At 36.7% G+C, this 20,306-nt stretch overlaps 1 protein-coding gene across 4 annotated transcripts in view; it reads left to right on the plus strand.

The window, feature by feature from the left end:
* Positions 1–20,306, plus strand: part of LOC148942941 (DNA-binding protein SMUBP-2-like) — a 194,623-nt gene that overhangs the window by 18,303 nt on the left and 156,014 nt on the right. For all 4 annotated transcript variants that reach the window (XM_089102613.1, XM_089102614.1, XM_089102617.1 and 1 more), the window contains exons 3-4: positions 3,748–3,934; positions 7,140–7,282. In XM_089102613.1, the coding sequence (XP_088958739.1) occupies positions 3,748–3,934; positions 7,140–7,282 (330 nt within the window). The remainder of the gene's footprint in view (positions 1–3,747; positions 3,935–7,139; positions 7,283–20,306) is intronic.

The raw sequence follows: 20,306 nt of genomic DNA on the forward strand, positions 1-20,306 counted from the left end.
CTTGAGAGTGATTGGAGCCAGAAGGACAAGCTATCTTGAGAAATACTAACATAAACAGAATAAAATAAGAAAGTGATGTATTTATTGTTACTCACATGGTCGGTACAGAGCTTGACGGGAATATCAAAAACACTTCGAAATCAAAGACACTAGGATAAAACTGTTAACTGAGGCAATACAAGTAACAGTTAATTAACTCATAAATGATTTCAGAAGTTCATTCTAACTGAAAATACACTCACATAAAACTTTTTATAGGTTCACTTAAAAATCATAATAGATAAATACTAGACTGACAATAGTCTCCAAAAGACTGATAAAAGACTGAAAATTGACTAACTCAAACTTGCTAAGTTCGAAAGTGCTATATTCTGCGATTTCGCCTAAGGTTATATTCGGGCGTAGCTGCAAAGTACAGATCACTGATTCTATTGGTTCTGATTCTATGTCCCCTATTACTATTGGACAGTGATGTACCAATCAGCTAGTCGATTTTAACTAACTTTTGATACGATTTATGACTCTTTAAAACTTCGCTTTGAAATTTTTTTAGCGGAATAGAGTTTTTACCTTATAATTAGAGCAAACTACACAGTTCTACATTGTATCTCAAGAAACTATTTTTAAAAGCTTTACCTTGTAATTACAGCGGAACACATAGTTCTACTTTTGTTTCTCAAGAAACTATTTTATAAAGTTTTTACCTTGTAATTAGAGCTGGGTACATAGTTCTACTTTGTATTTCAAGAAAATATTTTTTAAAGCTTTACCTTGTAATTACAGCGGAATACATAGTTCTACTTTTGTATTTCAAGTGACCGTTTTTTGTATAATAATTTCTACCATCTCTTGATCGTTTGGAAATTCAAACTCAAGATTTAAATTACATGGTTGGTTGCCTGTCATGTACAATTGGTCACGCTGAATATTTATCGCTGTTGCCTTCTTCGTGGGAACGATTTTTTCATAGAGTTACAATTGCGATACAATGTTTCGCTACTTTTTAAATTTGACAATTAAGTGTTACTTGAATTTTTGGGTTCATATTTTGGGCGGTTTTGTTTTACTTGGAAAATTTCGGGGTCTTGAAAATTGATTCCATTACAATGTTTTCATAGTTCTGGATAGTCGAATAGTTTTCAGTTGGTAGGTCATTGATCCTTGATTCAGTATCCCAGATTGGTGCTCTTAGATGCGGATCTCCAATTGAGAAAAACTGAAAAACTGACGAGGGCTCAAGTCAAGAAAATAAGGGAGCTGAGGAGAATTGGGAATATTTTTAGTTATCAAATAATATTACTACTACCAACAGCTCACTACAACACCAAGCCTCCTGAGGCCAACATAGCTACGCACGCGCCTCCTTAACCTAAATCTTTCAAACCCTCCCTCTTCACACCCTCCCAAGAAGTTCTAATTTCCCTTAAGCCTTACGACATCCTCCCACTCCGTTCGGGGACGACCTGTTTTTCGTTTGGTCCTAAATGGTTGGCAGACAAAGGACGATAATTGACAATTTGTCATCCTTATCCGCAGAGCGTGTCCTAGCCATGTCAACCTTTCTCTGATTATAGCCCTAAAAAGCGGGATTGAACCACGCTTTTCGTACAGCTAACTGTTTGAAATACGGTCAGTCAGACGTACCCAGATCAGCCCGTAGACAATTACTCTGGAAAATATCTAACAAATCCTGGAAAGCTTCACTTACCTAGCTAGATAGTATTATTTGTAAGGACGGTGGGTGCAGTGAACATATTAAAAGTAGAATAGTCAAGGTCTAGGGTTTTATTTCACAGTTGAAAAAAGTTTGGAAGAATAGTAAGATAAGTCTGCAAACCTAGATTGGAATATTGGACGCTATAGTGATGACAGTGGTCAAATATGGCTCTGAAGCATGGGTGCTCCGAAAAACGGAGAAAGATCTACTAGAGGTTTTCCAGCGCAATTGCCTACGGATAGTTTTGGGTACCCGGCTGACTGACCGTATTTCAAACAATAGGCTCTACGAAAAGCATAGTTCAATCCCGGTTTCTAGGGCTATAATGACAGAAAGGTTGAGATGGCTGGGGCACGTTCTAAGGATGAAGGATGACAGATTGCCAAATACTGTCCATTTTTGAACAACATTCGAGAGCTAAACGGAAGACAGATCGTCCTCGGTTAGGGTGGGAGGATTTACTAGGGAAAGATTTAAGGGAAATGGGAAATTCCTGGGAAGGTGTAAAGAGAGAGGCTTTGGATAGATTGGGATGGAGTAGGAACATGCGTAGCTGTGTTGGCCTCGAGTGGCTTGGTGCTGCGGTGAGTTGTTAGTAGTAGTAATATTCCTTTAAAATCTTAGAAAGCATTTGAAAACCTGTTTCGAAGAGAAATCGAGTTTGAGTTTTTCAGATTCAAGTTTGAGCTTCAATGCTACTACCACACAATGCCGCATGACAGAAAAAAAATGTGATGTCAGATAACTGAATTTGATTATTTGGTTATTAGTCTAGCAATTGCATTAGGATTCGGTGAGCAGGGAAAGAAGTTTGGACAAAAGAGGATCAATATCTAAGATGAGTTGAGTATATTAGAGTGACCCCAGAGCAGTCAACTACAGCACCTGAGCAGATTAGAGTATTCCTTGTCCATCTGTACTAATCATCCTTTGAACAGCTACTGAAAACCTTTTTTACAATCACTCTGCTTTATTCATTTAGGAGATAATAAGGTTCAGTTACACGTGGCAGAATCGAATGTAATATCGTGTTAGGAGGAACTCTTGAGATAGGGTCTAACCAGTCTTGTAGGCCCAGTAAACCCTACTGATTTCGGAGCCATCTTTCTGGGAATATGGCCCTTTTTTCTGCCATTGTCAGTCTTTTCTTTTTATAAAAGCTGACAGACAAAATTAATAACTGTGTTTGCTAAATGAGCCCCAAATTACTCCCTATGACCATCCAGTAAGCTGCTAGCACTGTTGAAAAAAAAAATTGAATAAAAAGGAGATCTGTGCTGCCATGCTAAAATACGGTTTTCTACGATGGGAAGCTGCAAGTCCCAGGCTTAAGGTCTTTGATTATGGTGAATCTGTCACGTTTTTATAAATATAACTAAGATATAAGATTAGTCTGGACTTCCTGAAATAAGATAAATTCCCGATAAATTCATTGAAACAGGAAAATTCCATTGTATGAACAGCAAATTCCCTAAAAATGCAAAAATAAAAAAAAATAAAATTGGCAGATTTTAGGGAGTAGTGGCACCAGTTCAGGAAAATGTAGGGGAAGGGCCAGCCTTTTTTGTCATCTGATCAGGAAAACTGATCATAAATATTATGAAGTTGAATCCAGATAGCAGTTTTTTTTCTAAATACGTAGTATGGAAGTCTAGTAATAAAATTGGGGTAAATCTTTACTTGACAATTCAATATCATATATTTAAATTTCTCAATACTACATGTTGTAGTTTGCTCTTTACTAGGGGACAGTTTGGAATTTGTCAAACTTTTTTTCCAGAAAAGGAAAGAATTTTTTTACTTTATTTGCATATGGCTAAGAGACAGTGCAGCTTACTCTTGAATAGGAAGATTATAAAATAATTACGGATGCTGTCAAATTACAAATTACTACGTTTTTATGAGGTGGACGAACATTTCGGGGGGAGGGGTTAAACCTCATAACCTCGATGCAGCCTTGGGTAGCGTGTAGGATTTTTGGTCGACTTCTTAACCTATTGTTTCTTTAAAGTAGACCATTGTTATTTCAGGCCAGATTGTTGCAATATATCAGACAAATGACATAACTGCAGATCCTGGAGCCACTGGTGTTATACAGCGGATTTCTAAAAAAGAAATATTTGTGGCTTTAGATAAAACTGATGTAGATTTAAATGAAAATGCGCCTACAAGTATTGTAATGTGGACTTCTGATGTGACTTATAAGCGGCTTAGAATGTAAGTTTTTTTTTTCATATGTATAAGATAAAAGTTTTAGCAAAGAATTAAAAAACAAAGAAAAGAAAGTCGCAAATGGGCTACAAGGCCAACAGAAATACTTAACGAAACCTTCCCTTCTTCAGTGCTATAGGAGAAAGTTCCAAGGAAACGTAAATGCGAACGAAACAAACCAGATAAAATGACAAAGAACAACAAAATGGAATGAAAAAAGAGATAAAACCCGATTTGAAAGAAATACAAACCTAACAACGCGGAAACAAGTAATGATATATAAAATCAGAATTAGCAGGTCTAAGAACTTTAAAAGCCGAAAAAAATAACTCCAAAAGCAGACCACTCACCAATTTCCACAAGTAGCAAAAAGCAGTTCTCTCATCAGATAACAAAAAAGTAGAATAAAAAGTATTAAAGACTACATGGTAGATGAATTTGCATCAGTGAAAAAAAATGCATCAAAAGAAGCAAGGACACACAAAATGTTGCAACAAATTATTATTATTATTAGCTGAAAAGATTGATTATGTCTTTCAACTATATAAAAAATAAGAAAGGGGGTAGCTTTATATCAATGGGCGGTAATGTCTTTCAGCCTCCTATAAATTTGGAAGGGGAATAAGGGATATTGGCAGGGACCTTGTTGTGATCTTGTGAGTTGATATTGTGATGCCTCCGCATAAAAGGGGGGTGAAGGGAAACATATTCTGTACTGTTACCTTGTATCAATGCTCAATAACCGTTTTGTGTCATTTAATATTCAATTAAATAATGTGCTAATAAATAAAATTATAAATATTTAATTTCAAATTAATTACAATTATTTATTTTATTCGTTAAAAAATGAGGAAATGACTTGGAAATATTGATGTTGGTAAGGCTATTAAATAAATAGATTATTAAATAATTGAATAATATTCTAATAAAGAAAACTTATCAATTTTCAGTGCCTGTTGTTTCCCTCATTTATAGGGGGGGGGGGTAGTTGATTCTAATTTGACAGTTATTTTGTTTTGTTTTTGTTATTCATTGTTATTTATTTGTTGTTGTTTTTTAAAATTTTATTTATTTTGCAAAGTTTGCAGCCAATCATGTGTTTTTTGGTGAAATCAGAGGAAATTAAAAAAAATGACTGCTAGACTTGATCGAAAAAACTACGTAAACTTCAAAAGATATACATAAATAATGATGGATAACAATGGGAAATCCTGTCCCATTTTCTATTGGTGGTTTGAATGTCAATTTACATTTTGTCAAATGAATGACAAAGTCTAGAAGGTTTCAGGTTGTTGAGAGTGTTTTAGATTATTTGTCTTTCTAAGTGACTGGCATGTTCGTTTTACCCCCGCAACCCGTCTCTCATATAATTGGGGGGGGGGGGGGTCTATTTCATAATAATAATAATAATAATATAATGTAAAACAAATAGGCCACAGGGCCTCTACAATGTCTTTATTAGAATGGGAGGGGATAATAACGACCGTGGGCTTTTCTTGTAAGTCATCAAAAAAGAAGCTTTAATAAAGATTAAACAGAGCAGAAGTGTTTAACAGTGTTTCAGGTGCGTAGTAGTTCCTAAACTTCTAAGTAGTTTCTAAACTTCTTGGCTCCAGGTACACCATGAACAATATGTTTTTTCATGTTTGAGTCGGGGGGAGGGAGGAGGGCATATGGTTTTTTGGAAATCGCGTTGAAAAATGACGATGATTTAAAGGCTACAATTTTAAAATCACCCCGGGTTTTCCTGGACCATGAGGTTTTTCTATCCCTCAACATAGGTATGCCCTAGAGAACCCCGAAGAGGAGTAGGGGGGTAAATTTCCATTCCCAGGGCAAGATTTTTTGTAGTAGATAAGTTTATATTACGATTTTTAATTCTTTTAAATTTTTATATTTCTTATATTTCTGGTCCATTTATGACTTCTTTTGTCTCTAATTTTGTATGATCTTGCATTACTCTGTATTTTGATGTTCCGATGGGCCCCCGGATAAATTTCTGTGACCAGAGCAAGGTTTTTTAATAGATAAATTTAATTTTTTTCTATTTATTAAATTTTATAAAAGATAAATTTTATCTATTATTAAATTTAATAAATGATCAATGCATCTTATATTTCTGGACTTCTTACTTCTTTTTTTCTTAAATTTTGTATGATCTGACATTACTCTGTATTTTGATGTTCCGATGGGCCCCCGGATAAATTTCTGTGACCAGAGCAAGGTTTTTTAACAGATAAATTTAATTTTTTTTTCTATTTATTAAATTTTATAAGAGGTAAATTTTATCTATTATTAAATTTAATAAATGATCAATACATCTTATATTTCTGGACTTCTTACTTCTTTTTTTCTCAAATTTTGTATGATTTTACATTATTCTGTATTTGATGTTCTGACGGGCCCCCGGATAAATTTCTGTGGCCAGAGCAAGGTTTTTTAATAGATAAATTTATTTTTTTTCCATTTACTAAATTTCATAAAAGATAAATGTTATCTATTATTAAATTTAATAAATGAACAATACAACTTATATTTCTGGACTTCTTACTTTTTTTCTCAAATTTTGTATGAACTTACATTATTCTGTATTTGATGTTCTGATAAGCCCCCCCTCTCCTAAAATTAAATCCCTGGCACGGCAAATATGCCTGCTCTTTACCCTTTGCTTTAATTTAGGCCTCCCCTCCCCATCGAAATGAATCGCTGCTTACGGGGCTGGATGTACAGTCAAAAAGTTCAATAAAATCCATAAGGAAGTGCGCTAACAGGGTGATGGCCTTCTGCACATTGACAATGTAGAATAACAACGAACAACGAACAAACTAAGCCTATACATGCCCTTAAATAATTTGGGTTGTGTTAGTAGTTAATTTGGGACAATAACGGCAACACTAGTTAAGTCTGGCTTGTTTTGACTTGTCGGAATTGGTTTCCCGTTAAAGCTTTCAACCACCAATCTTCCTTTATGCAGCATTGTGATTCCTTTATTTTTAGGTGATTCCTGTATGCAGCATTGCGATTCCTTTATTTTTAGGTGATTCCTTTATGCAGCATTGTAATTCCTTTATTTTTAGGTGATTTCTTTATGCAGCATTTTATTCGTCGTTGTAGTCTGTGATTTTATTGCTTGTATATTTTTATACCTGAGTGATTTTGCTGTTGCTGTTTATAGGTCAATTTTTATTGTATTATTTTTTTGTCCTTTAAGAGCTGCAGAAAATTTGAAGGATCATTTACAGAAGAGGAATCAAATGGTTGAGCTTTTACTTGAAAATGGTGAGCCAGCTCCTCCAAACCAGAACTTACCTCCACCTTGTAGATCTAGCAATGGTAAACTGTTGCTGCTTAATGGTAACGTTTGTCATTAATTTTCTCATTAAGTCCTATTTATAGTAATAATAATAACAACATTAGTTTTTGTTATTTATGTATATTTATGTTAAAATTTATATTATAATATGTTCTTATAAATTTATATGAACTATAACATATATAAAATCTATAAATTATATATTTATAAAATTATTATACAAATTTATGTAAAATTGTATAAGATTCATAGTTGTGTTAAATATGCATTTATTTATATATTAATAATGTGTATAAATCACAGAGTAACGTAAAAAAAATATGCACATACATGTACATAGACGTATACGCAGACATTTTTAAGCGTTTACATACTACTACTACTAACAACTCATCGCAGCACCAAGCCGCCCGAGGCTAACACAGCTTTGCACGCTCCTCCTCCATCCCAATCTATTCAAAACCTCCCTTTTTGCACCCTCCCAGGAAGTTCCCATTTCCTTTAAATCTTTCTTAATGAAGTACTCCCACCCCAGACGAGGACGACCTGCTTTCCGTTTAGCCCTAGACGGTTGGCCGAAAAGGATAATCTTCGGCAATATTCAACCTTCAACCGCACAACGTGCCTTAGCCACCTCAACCTTTCTTTCATTATAGCCCTAGAAAGCGGTATTGAACCACATTTTTCGTACAGTTGAAATTTCGTACTGTTTGAAATACGGTCAGTCAGCCCGGTACCCAGAACAATCCGTAAGCAATTTCTCTAGAAAATATCTAGCAAATCTTCATCCGCTTTTCGGAGCGATCATGCTTCAGAGCCATGTTTGACCGCTGTCATCACTGTAGCTTCTCATATTCTAATCTTGGTTTGCAGACTTATCTTCCTATTCTTCCAAACTTTTTTTTAACTGTGAAAAAAAAACACCCTGAGCCTTGGGTATTCTACGTTTAGCATCTTCACTGCTCCCACTGTCTTTACTAATAATACTACCAAGGTTAGTAAAGCTGCCCACCTGATTAGTCTTTTCGTTACCCAATGTCACCTTTTCATCTTCACTTATTCCTAGCCTTAGTGACTTAGTCTTCTCAACATTAATTTTCAAACCTATTCTAGCACCCTGAACTCACAAATCCTCTAAAAGTTCATTCATTTTGCTCCCACTTTCATCGAGTATGCTTACATCATCAGCAAAATCTAAGTCCAGGAGACGTTTTCCTCACCATTTGATTCCGTGGTCTCCCATTGCCTTTCCTGTGCTCCTTAAGACAAAATCTATCAAAATTATCCATATAAAAAAACATAGACAAAACGTAAATTCTTTGTGAGTGGAATCCACCTCTTTTAGAAATACCACTGAACTATAAAAAAATCCAAGTCATGCTTCTGATATTGTCAAAGCCTAGTTTTTACTGAAAAGCTGAAAAGCAAGACGATAAATCGGGAAGGCAACTATAATAGTTGCCGTCCAATCACTTTCGACTATTAAAAAGGGCACTAGCCACTCCAATTTCCAATTAAATGAGGCCTTTTGAAGTTTCTACGACAACGCTTTTATATACCCCACGGCATAACTTACAACCCTTGCACTGAGGACTCTGAGGGGGCTATCATCCGAAAAGAAAAAATTTCCAGAACTTTCAACTACGCTGAACAAAATGAATATCTCAAAATTTTAATTCGATGTGTTTGGGAAAATGTTGGGCATGAGAGGGGCGTTAGTCACTATCCAACCACTTTCAACTATTAAAAAAGGCAGTAGCCCTTTCAATTTCCAACTGAATGAGCCCTTTTTAAGTTTCAACGACAAAGCTTTCAATAAAAACTTTATATGCCCTCGGGGCATAACTTACAACCCTTTTCCTTAGGGCTGTGGGGGGGGAGGGGCTGTCATCCTTAAAGACCTAATTTCCAAAACTTTCAACTGCGTTAAATAAAATGGCTATCTAAAAATTTTGATTGGATGTGTTTGGGGAAAACGTGGGCGTGAGAGGGGGTTAGTTGCCCTCAAATCACTTTCAAATATTAACAATGGCACTAGCCCTTTGAATTTCCAATCGAATGAGCCCTTTTAAAAGTTTCTACGACAAAGATTTCTATAAAAACCTTGTATGCCCCCAGGGCATAACTTAAAACCCTTGCCCCGAGGGTTGTGGGGGAGTGTCCTCCTCAAAAAGATATTTTCTATCGGGAAATCAATTACTCTGAACAAAATGGCTATCTCAAAATTTTGATTGGATGTGTTTGGAGGAATGATGGGCATAAGGGGGGGGGGGCTAGTTGCCCTCCAATCGTTTTCGACTATTAAAAAGGGCACTAGCCACTCCAATTTTCAATCGACTGAGCTCTTTTCGAAGTTTCTACGACAACTCCTTCGATACGAAGTGCCCGGGTATGGAGAAAAAAAAAACCTAAAAACAACACATTGTACAAACGTCGTTCTTTACTTAGGCAGCGCTAACGCGCTGCCTATGATTCAGTTTAATGGAATAGCAAAAGGGCTGAGTCTTCACCTTTTCATCTTCACTGAAAAGGTGACTTTTCACACTTATTCCTAGCCTTAATGACTTAGTTTTCTCAACATTAATTTTCAAACCTATTCTAGCACCCTGATCTCGCAAAACCTCTAAAAGTTCATTCATTTTGCTTACACTTTCATCTAGGATGCTTAAATCATCAGAATAATCTAAATCCAGAAGACTTTTTCCTCACCATTTGATTCCGTGGTCTCCCATTGCCTTTCCTGTGCTCCTTAAGACAAAATCTATCAAAATTATCCATATAAAAAAACATAGACAAAAAAAAAATACAAATCCATATATATAAAAAAAAAAAAAAAAAAATTCAAATCCATATATATAAAAAAAAAAAAAAAAAAAATCAAACTTTTAAAAACATAAAATGATAATCAAGACAATCGTACAAGACGAAGAAAAGGACCTAACCGCAGGCAGGCCTCTTCACTTAACCCGTAAATGATCTCTTCATTTAACATCAATATATCAGTTGTACTAAACATTCGAATAATCTTACGATCCATACTCCAATGAGGCAGATATGAAAGATGTTTGCAATAATGGAAAAACAACGCTCTAATGTCCTGCATACCACTATATTAAAAAATAGAAAATACTTTGTAGAAAAAGAATGACATTGTCATAAAAATTTGAATAGAGTCTAGCCAAGGCCTTATGAGATTGTTGGTCATGATTTGGTACAATTTAAACAGAACCTGCTTTAAGTGTATTCTAAAGGGCACTAGAGCGTATACCGGATACAGTAGAGCATAGTGACACATATGAATTTGATAGACACAAACTGTTACGATATAATCATGTAAAACAGAAAAAGTATCATAATTATATCAAATCGTTCTATCGCCACTTTTGTTTTGCCTATGTGTGATGCTTATTTGAGCTTGATTTCTTTTTTAATATAGTTGTTTGCACAACCCTTTCTTTAATTGCAAATTTCTTTTTGACATTAGACATTTAATTGGCATTTTGATTTCAATTGTTTTTACTTTTTCGGAATTTGACTTGGAAAACTAATTCGGTTATTTTTTTTTCTTTTAGCCTGTGAAAGTTGTTTGTCATAAAGTAGTATCATTTGCCCTCCCCCCTCTGTTTTTTGCCAATAATCGCATAAAGTTTATTTTGGTTCTTGGGCATGGATTTTTCTTGTTATATTCTACTAATTTATGTTAAATTTTGTTGACCATTTTTATGCTTGATTTTATTTTTAACTTTTGTCTAGCTGTATTGGTTGTTTCTTTGTTTGCTGTATTGGTTGTTGTTGTTGTTTGTTGTTATTTGTTTAATGCACTCCTGGGTAGGCTGCCCATTGTGCACGTCTCCTCGATATCATCAGAGCCTTTAGGAATGAAAGGTGTTCCACGTCAAAATTCAGCGTCCAGCTGTCGTTCTGTCATGACCAAGGGTTAAATGATTTAAATAGCCATCTGGCTTTTGTCACTGTGGCTAGAGAGGGGTTTTGAAGAGTCTCAAGACATAAACCATTAAATCAATGGCACGCTATATTCAACTCCGTCTAATGATGTCTCATCTGAGCCTCCATATTTACAATTCAAACACAACTGGCTGATATGGCAATTTAAACTGAGGAGCTCGGCTTGCAATATATACACATACTCATACACATACATACCACTAATTTACACGTACAATTTTAAAATAATGTGCAATAATATTAATACGAGGGCTATTCAGAAACTAGGGAACGTTTCCGTCTGACCCCGCTAGACACGTGGCGATCATGTATGTTTTGGTATACGCGTGCTCGTAGCTTTAGTCAGCATCCAGCCGTGAGAACAAGAACATCTTTGCACTGCCCGTTTTCCCAATATTCTAATTTAAAATGTGCGCTACAATTGCAAATCCCGCCAGTTGTGAAGTGCGGTCCGTAATACGGTCTTTGTTAGCAAAAAAAACGATAGAAATTCATCGGCAACTGTGCAAAATGTATGGCAACGAATTAATGAATGAAAGTTCAGTGCGAAAATAGTGTATCCGGTTTAAAAATGGCCAAACTAACGTGCATGATGAAGAGAGGAGTGGACGCCCGAGCATTGTGACAGACGATCTTCTCGCCAAAGTTTGATGAGAGGATTCGTGGGACTCATTTAAATGGGATATTTTCCCACATCCACCCTACAGTCCCGACCTAGCACCGAATGATTTTCATTTTTTCCCGAAGATGAAGAACTGGCTAGCGACACAACGTTTTGATGACGACGACGAGCTCCGAGCGTGCGTCACTGAGCGGCTGAGATCGTAGGCGGCGGATTCTATGATGAAGAAATTTCGAAGCCTGTCCACCACAACGATAAGTGCCTTAATTTGTTTGGTGACTATTTAGAAAAGTAGCATTTTAGTCACTCTTTCAGGTGTATATAATAAAATATTTTTCCTGTACCTAGTTTTTGTTTTATAACAAAACGTTCTCTACTTTCTGAATAGCCCTCGTATATACAATTATTAATACATATTACAGCACTAAGTATAGCTTAGTATCTACAATAAAATGGCCTAATATTTCCACATATTTTTTCCTAGCCCATGGTGGTGCCTGTGCATGGCCCAGAACACTTCTGAGCGTGAATGCGCCAAAATACTTTAGGCAAGCTTTTTTCAGTTGCAGTCTCTGTGTCTCATACTTTTTACAATATATTAAAATATGCCTAACATCCTCTTCTACATTGCAGACCTCACATAATGGAGAATCTACTGACTTCCATTTAAATAAACTACTACTAATTCGAGCATGGCCTGTGCTGAGCCTGACTATACTGATAGCCAGGTGTCTGACTGGGTGGCATAGATCATGAGGTGGGGTACCATAATCATACAAATCAATGATCTGGTTCTGAGACCTTTGACCAAAAGCCTCTTTCTCCTTGTCCTTTAGCGACTTATCATAATAATATAAGAAATCATTCACTGAATACTGACATACTAAATTCTCCCCATACCTAGCACCCCATTTTGCCAGCTTATCTGCCTGCTCATTTCCCCTAATTCCAACATGTGCTGGTACCCATGTTGCTACAATCTCATACGTGGCTGTTATCAGTTTTAGTAGTATCTTTTCTAAAAGCAGAACTGATTTTCTTGCTGGCCTATGACCATACATCAAATAATTCAGTACTGAAAGTGAGTCATTACATATCAAATACTTACTACTGGCAAAGCACTTGCAATAAATTCAAACGCTTTCAATAGTGCATACAACTCAGGTGAAAAGATTGACAACTTCTCTATTACTTTAAAGACAGTGCATGACTTAGTCCAAGGACCAAAACTGGAGCCCCATCCCCAGTGGCAAAGCATGATCCATCAGTGAATACCATCCTATGTCCAGTCTGTGTCTACTGGTCTACCCATTCATGCCACCTTGCCAGCTCTGGTGGTTCCTCTGGACTACCCCTTGAGAATGGGGGTAGTGCTATATTTGACTTTATACCTGTACTAGAAGCTGAACCTACCTCATCAATGACATCAGGAGTTGGGATAGGAGAAGGGGTTTCAGAGATGTGTTTCACCATTCGACTACTAAAGTATCGGCCGATACTAAAGTATCGGCTTCTCTTTTGAGAAAACCGAAATATGACTCGTTACGAAGCCGATACTTTAGTAATCCCTGAAACAAACCTTGAACCACTTTCCCAGTCATATAATCAAACACATTAACAACTCCTTAGGTCTCAAAGGGTGTCTGCAAGAAATGCAATAATTAAAATCCGAAATCAGATGACATAGTTCTCTAACTTATTTAATTGCTGGTTCGTTTGGTTTTTGAGTGAATGAATTGTTTTCTTTTATTTCTCAGTTGTTCGCTAGTATCCGTCGACGGCACTTCATAATTTTTTGGATTCTGTGCAAATCGCGGATATTGGCGAATAACTCGCTTTTATGGTTGTTAGATATTTGGTTTTAATTCTTATAATTTTTGGCTTTTATTGAATTTTATTAATCTTTTAAGTTTTTGGTTTTTTTTTTGGTTTTTTGGTTCTTTTCACATTTATTTTCCGCGTTTGTTTTTCTGTTTTTGTTTTTTTTGACACTTTCCTTGGATACATTATTTTGTTTCGCGCTGAAGAAGAGAGGCGTTTGTCCTTTCGAAATATTCCCTTTCTTGTGTATTTTCAGTATTTTCATTAAAATAGGGTTTCCAATTAAATAATTCACATGGTGAGTCCATGAGAGTGAAGTGTCAAAAATCACCCCGAGGTAGCAGAACATTTCAACTGCTGGGACAGAGGTGCCATTGATTGAAAGCCTTGGTGTTGAATGAATCTTTGTTCTTGTGATGAGGAGCACTGCTGACTTAGCAGGAGAGAATTCCATATTGTTGAAAGTTGCCCATAAACTAGGATAATCAAGACCGTTCTGGACAGCAGCTTGCAGGAAATGCTTATCTTTTGAAGTTGCAACAAGTGCAATATCATCAGCATACATATATACATTGCATCCCAGAATATGTTCAAAACTAATATCACTGGAATAATAAGGAAGAGGAGTGGAGTACCCCCCCCCCCCTTGAGGTACTCCCACATCTGGCTTAGTTCTTGATAAAGATTGACTCTCCCCCATACAAATCCAGTTCCCGGCTTCTCAAGTAATCTTCTATCCTCAACCTCAGTTGAAGGCAGATTCGGAAAGAATGTAACTTTCCCATCAGGTTATCCACACTAACCCTATCAAAAGGAGCCATCATATCCAAGAAGGCTGCTAGTGTCTTCTTACCCTGCTTAAAACCAGATTTTATCTGGTTTTCTAGCCTTAGAAGTGCATCTGTGGTTCCTCTATTAGGGATAAAACCAAATTGTTCACGCTGGAGTGAATTTGGTAGTTCTGGGAGGCTTCTTAACTTCACAAGGTGTTCCATAAGTTTGTAAAGGCATGATGTGAGGGCTATAGGTCTGTAGGAGGCCGGAAGTTTTGGATCCTTTCCTGTCTTCAATATAGGAATTACGGTGGCTTTCTTCCACCGCTTTGGAACTGTTGATGTTGCTGCAGACTAGCTGAACAAACCTGTAATGATGTCTACTGTTTTGAGGATAAGATTCCTTAACATTTGATTGTGTATCAATTCAAGTCCCATTGCACCCGATTTCAGTCTCCTAGTTTTTCTGAATAACTTCTGATGCAGTAAAAGGCTCAAAAGGTATGTTGTATTTGGCAGAGTGAGTCGTTTGGTGATGTTTGCACTTTCAGGTGCTTATTCAGTGAACTGGTCCAGAAGAACATTGAATTTTTCTTGGGTTGAGGTAATTGGAATGCCATTCTCATGGCATCCCATGGCATGCCATTTCTCAGGAGGACTGGGGGTTCCTTCCTTGTTTTCTTTTTCTCCACAAATGCTTGGAAACTTCGCCACAGATCTCTAATGGAAGTTGACTTTTTGAACTTTGTCTCAATTAGAGAGGTCCAGCTTGCAGTTGTTTCTTGGATTATGGTCTGGCGGAGTTTTTGCTAACTTTTTATTTATTTCAATACGGTTTTCAGTGCTAGGGTTCTGCTTGACCTTGTTCTCAGCTTGTTTCTTCTCAGTGTGGGTTTTTTGGCATGTTGAATTCCACCCAGGGATTGAGTTGATTTTTTTTCCTTAAATTTCTTAAAACCAAAAACCTTCTGACCTGCACTGATTAGGGTGTTGGTGATTGTGTCTGTCAGTTCGTCTGTAGTCATGGCTACGGTATCTTGGATTTTGTTAAGCTGCGCCAAGCAAAAACGCTTATTCAGAAGCCAGCAAAATTCAAGTTCACTATACCTATTACACACCAATATGGAGCTCCTTAGGAGTACAATCACGAGAAACCTATTTTTTTCTTGGTTTTCTTTGATATTGATCCACAAATTTGCGAAATATTAAATATGTAATCCAGAAGAGCCTTTCAAGAGATCGTCTTCTTCTTCCCCCTATTGGTTGTTTCTTTGTTTTGCTTTCTTTTACTGGACATGTGAAGTAAATTCGGCCCCCTTTTGAAAATAAAACTTATCTTATCTCTTCTCTTATCTAAATCAATGATTAAATGCATCAAATTAATGATCATAAAGATAACATGGACATACAACTTTTATAATAATATGCAGGACAGTTTTCGGGGGGGGGGGGGGTGTACAAAAACTTCAAAAACACATAAAATGTGTTTTTCTGCATTTTACTACGTTTTTATAAGTCGGGCAAATATTTTTGGGAGGGAGAGGGTTGGAACTCCCTAACCCTTTCCCTGAATACGGCCTTGATAATATGTAAACATTTTACAAATAAATTTTGAGGTTAATTACCGCTTGTATGGAGGAGAGGGGGGGGGGGGGCGTAATTGTAAAGCTCATATTCCAGTTTTAGCTAACGGTAAAATTCACCTAACGCTATAAATGGGAATTAGCTAGCTCTGGGCTAGAAGTCTTTCACGAGAAAGATGTTTTTTGGAAGGAAATCATATGGAATGATTATAGGAAATTCGTGCTTTATGGGTAGGAATATAGAGTAAATATCTGAGTAGAAGGAGGTAGAGGAGGAGCATGAGGTGCCGCGATGAGGCTTAGATGGTGCTTAGTGCTGCGATGAGGTATCTGTAGCAGAAGTAGTAGAAGTAGCGGAAGTATCCGTAGCAGAAGTAGTAGAAGTAGCGGAAGTATCCGTAGCAGAAGTAGCGATGAGGGGGTTTGGTGGTGCGATGAGGTATCCGTAGCAGAAGTAGTAGACCCATTCATAATAAGACTTAGTTGAGCCTAGAACACAAGCTAAATTTATTTCTAAAATTTGAAATTTTAATCAAAAATAACTAAAACTTAGTCAAAGCTAAACCCATAAAGGAGGTTAGTGTTCAATCCTTAGCTCTATAGAAACAAATCTGAATAGGGACCTAAACTTGAAAATGACTTATGTCCCGGACGTCCTTATGGTCATGTTGGGGCCATCTCCTTTACACGTTCATAGATCAGCTGTCACTCAGTTGTCAGTTTTTTTTTACGAGGGGGAGCTGGTCTTTTATCCCCTGGAATTTTCTTCCCTCGCGATATCCCCCCCCCCCCCGAAGAAAAAACTTTCGATTTAAAAAAAGGACTACTACTCAACAAGGACTGAGCATCCTCTGAAGTTTCTACAACCATGAGGAGGAGGTTGAAGATGAGGTAGGGGCAGCCGCCCTTCTATACAGAATAAATTTTGCTCATTTCAGGGTTTAATGTTACTCTTTACTTTCATAATAACAGCGTAGACCAGAAATGTTTCCGGATATGAAGAGGGGTTTTATATCAATTTCTATCTCCACCCTCCCCCCAAGCCCCTTCCTTAGAGCTAATTCTGTATTTATCTGATATCTCAGCGAGAGGATGTTTTGGCGTTAAGCGGCTCACTTTGAGGCATCTACCCCCTCCCTAACTGTTAGACCTTCTACTAGTTTGAACAAAATGACTATTACAAAATTTTGACCATGGTTAAGAAGAGGGGCGTATAAAAAGGGCTGGGAGGGGGCTGGTTGGCCTCCAGTCTCTTCAACTCCCCCTCAACATTTATTGAGAGTTTCAACGTAATACCATCAGCCATTGCTTAGATATTGCTAAAATTTCCTTTTAAAAACCAGCAAGAAAAAAATGTGTTTTGATTGTGTTTGGCATTCCTCTCAACATGTCCTTAAAGTTTCACCCTAATACTCTAAGCCTTTTTGGGAGACCCAGGATCAATCATGCTCTTTTTTTTAATAAAGAACCTTATGTGTTAAGAATGAGCAACTCGCGTAACTTATATCACTTGCACCAGGGGCTGCGCAAGGGCGCGGGGAGTGTCAACCCTGGAGGCAAAGTTATTTAATCTTGAGACTAGTTTGAATAAAATGGCTATCTCAAAAATGGTGATAGGGTGCATTTGGGTAAAAAGGAGCGTGGGAGGGGTTGGTGGCATTGTGATTAAAATACGACTTTATTTTTTAGAGAGGAGGGAGTCTGGGGGACAGCATGTCTCATGGAACATCCTTTTTTTATAATCAATACACACACATCTAAGTTACCCCTTATTACCAAAACATAGTTGTATAAAAAGTTGAAATTTCATGCAAAGAGTGGACGGTTGAGTGGGTTTACAAACATCATCATATTTAGGATTGCCAAGAATTTAATATTAAAAGCGAAGATAAACTATGTACAAAAAAACAAGAACTTAAAAACGAAACGGACAACTTAAAACAAACAGCAACTATCATATATAGATTAGGGGGGCTACCACATCCTCGAGTTCAAGAGCAACATGATAACAACTTCGATTTTTTATTCGAATACTTTCAGACGGAAAGAACTTATTTGCCTTAAACAATAAAAATTTGAAAGTTTTGAATTTTTGAAAATTTGAGTTTTTTTTTAAAAGCACTCGGGAAGTAAAGCATTTGTAATTGCCGTTGCTATATTTTTGGAATCCAAAATGTTTCCAAAAAAGGCGAATTTAAGTTTTTATAGGTTTTAAGTTTAAGTTTTAACTTTCTTTTCAATCAGTTCGTGGTAACTCGGCCTAATAGTAACCGAAACTCCAAAAAACGAAGTTTTGATAACAATTGATGCATCAAAACAATTGGCTTTTTATGCTGGTTCCAATCTGAATAAAATAAAGAGTTTGTTTTCATCGTTGTAAGACCGTTAAAGCGTTTGGGAATTATCGAAGATATTAAAGGCATAATAGCACTGTAAAGAAGAAAATCTATTTTGCATACGACACACATTTAAAGAAGTCTGGTCATTTGATTGAACTATTATTGGCCGCCTGATGTAATAAAAACCTTTTCAGTTAGAAGCGATCTTTGTTTGGTATTTTAATTTTTAACAAAGGAAAAATACCCCCCCCCCTCCCTTATATTCTGTGAACTATCTTTTTTTGTATCTTCATTAAAAAATCCTTCCCCTCCACCTATATTCTCGTGAATTGGTGCCCTGAAATATGCAAAGGAAAAACAAACTTACTTTACTAAAAGTCCAGTCCAAAATAACGATATGTTGAGTTGAATACTATTTACTAAATGTCAAAGCTGCACTCCAACGGATCACTCACTTCCTCTTGTCGTTCAAAGTTCAATTGACCTATTCTTTTATTTGGCATTAAGCAAGGTAGCTAATTAATTAAGCAATCGCTGCATAAAAATTTGATTAACCCAGGCTCGGAATGTTAAATGTCTCTTATAATCTTCATTGAGACCACACCTCCAGATTCAGCATATCTGAGAACCCTACTGTTGAGGTTTCAAGCACCTATCTACAAAAATGATGATTTTTTTTTGCCAGAATAAATGTCACGGATGCGTGTTTATCGTTTTTTTTATATTTTTTTATTTATTTTTTTAAAGGGTAATCATTTCGAACCAATGGTTCTAAGAGATCGGTAAAGGGATCATTTGAACGGAAAGTTCTATTGTCCTTTTTAAGTGACCAAAAAGACTAGAGGGCAACTAGCCTCTCTCGCACGCCTTTTTTTCCCCAAAGGCATCCGAGCAAAATTTTTAGATAGCCATTCGACTCAATATAGTTAAAATTTTCAATATCTATGCCTTTGGGGATTACGGGACCCCACATAGCCCCTGAAGAAAGGGCTGTAAGTTATGTAATTTGGCCATTGTCTACATTGTATTTGTTATTGGGAAATGTGCAAAAAAATGTTGCGGGTAATTTTTTGCGAGGGTTAGGGGAAAGAATTCACTGTGGGGAAGAAAATTGTCGGGGTAAATTTTTCACGGGGGGGGGGGGGGAAGACGTTTTTACTGATATGATTTGAAAAAGGGTTAGAAATTAAAAAAAAATCAAGTTATTTCGACTGAAAGTCAGGGCAAACATCATAACTTGACCCATATAGAAGTAGAAGTGACCCTAAAGCTCCCGTACGTACACCAAATATGGGCATAGAGTCATTAGGGAGAACAAGTGGTAATGTCAGTCGTGACGGGGCACCAAATATTGGCATAGAGTCATTAGGGAGAACACGTGGTTAATGGGGTCAATGACCTAAATTTCTAAGGTCGACTTTATTGTTGTTGTAAGTACATGCTCTCAGCGAATGTTATGCCGTCCAGGAATTTGGAACACCTGTGCTGTCGACCTCAATTCACCTATCGTGAATCAATATTTCCCCTTAGAAACAACAAATTAATTCCCCTTTCTTGACAGATCAATCAGCCAATGACATCATCTGTCAGACTTTAAAAATTTTCACCTAGAAACGATTCTCCAGGAATAGATCCAAGTCATTAATGTCTTTGCCTCGGAAACAACTCTTTTGGTCGAACTCCAAAGGATATTAATAGCCAAAGGTCATGGAAACAATTCTCCAAGAAACATCTTAGCGATGAATTGTTTTAGCGCGGGAATCAGGTTTCTTATTAATTTGAAATGCATTAGCGCAGAGATCAAAAACAAAAGGAACACGCTGAATTACGTTTAGGGATTATTTGGGCGAAACTGTTTTAGACAGGTTATGGAACTATTTCGGCGAAACAGTTAGAGACATTTTAAAAGATGATTTTTGAAGAGATTTTAGAAGAGAATTTAATGGTGAAACTCTGTGGTC

Source organism: Artemia sp. Qi Xiang Cuo, chromosome 16 (genome assembly GCF_049724085.1).
Source record: "Artemia sp. Qi Xiang Cuo chromosome 16, ASM4972408v1, whole genome shotgun sequence".
NCBI lineage: Eukaryota > Metazoa > Arthropoda > Branchiopoda > Anostraca > Artemiidae > Artemia > Artemia sp. Qi Xiang Cuo.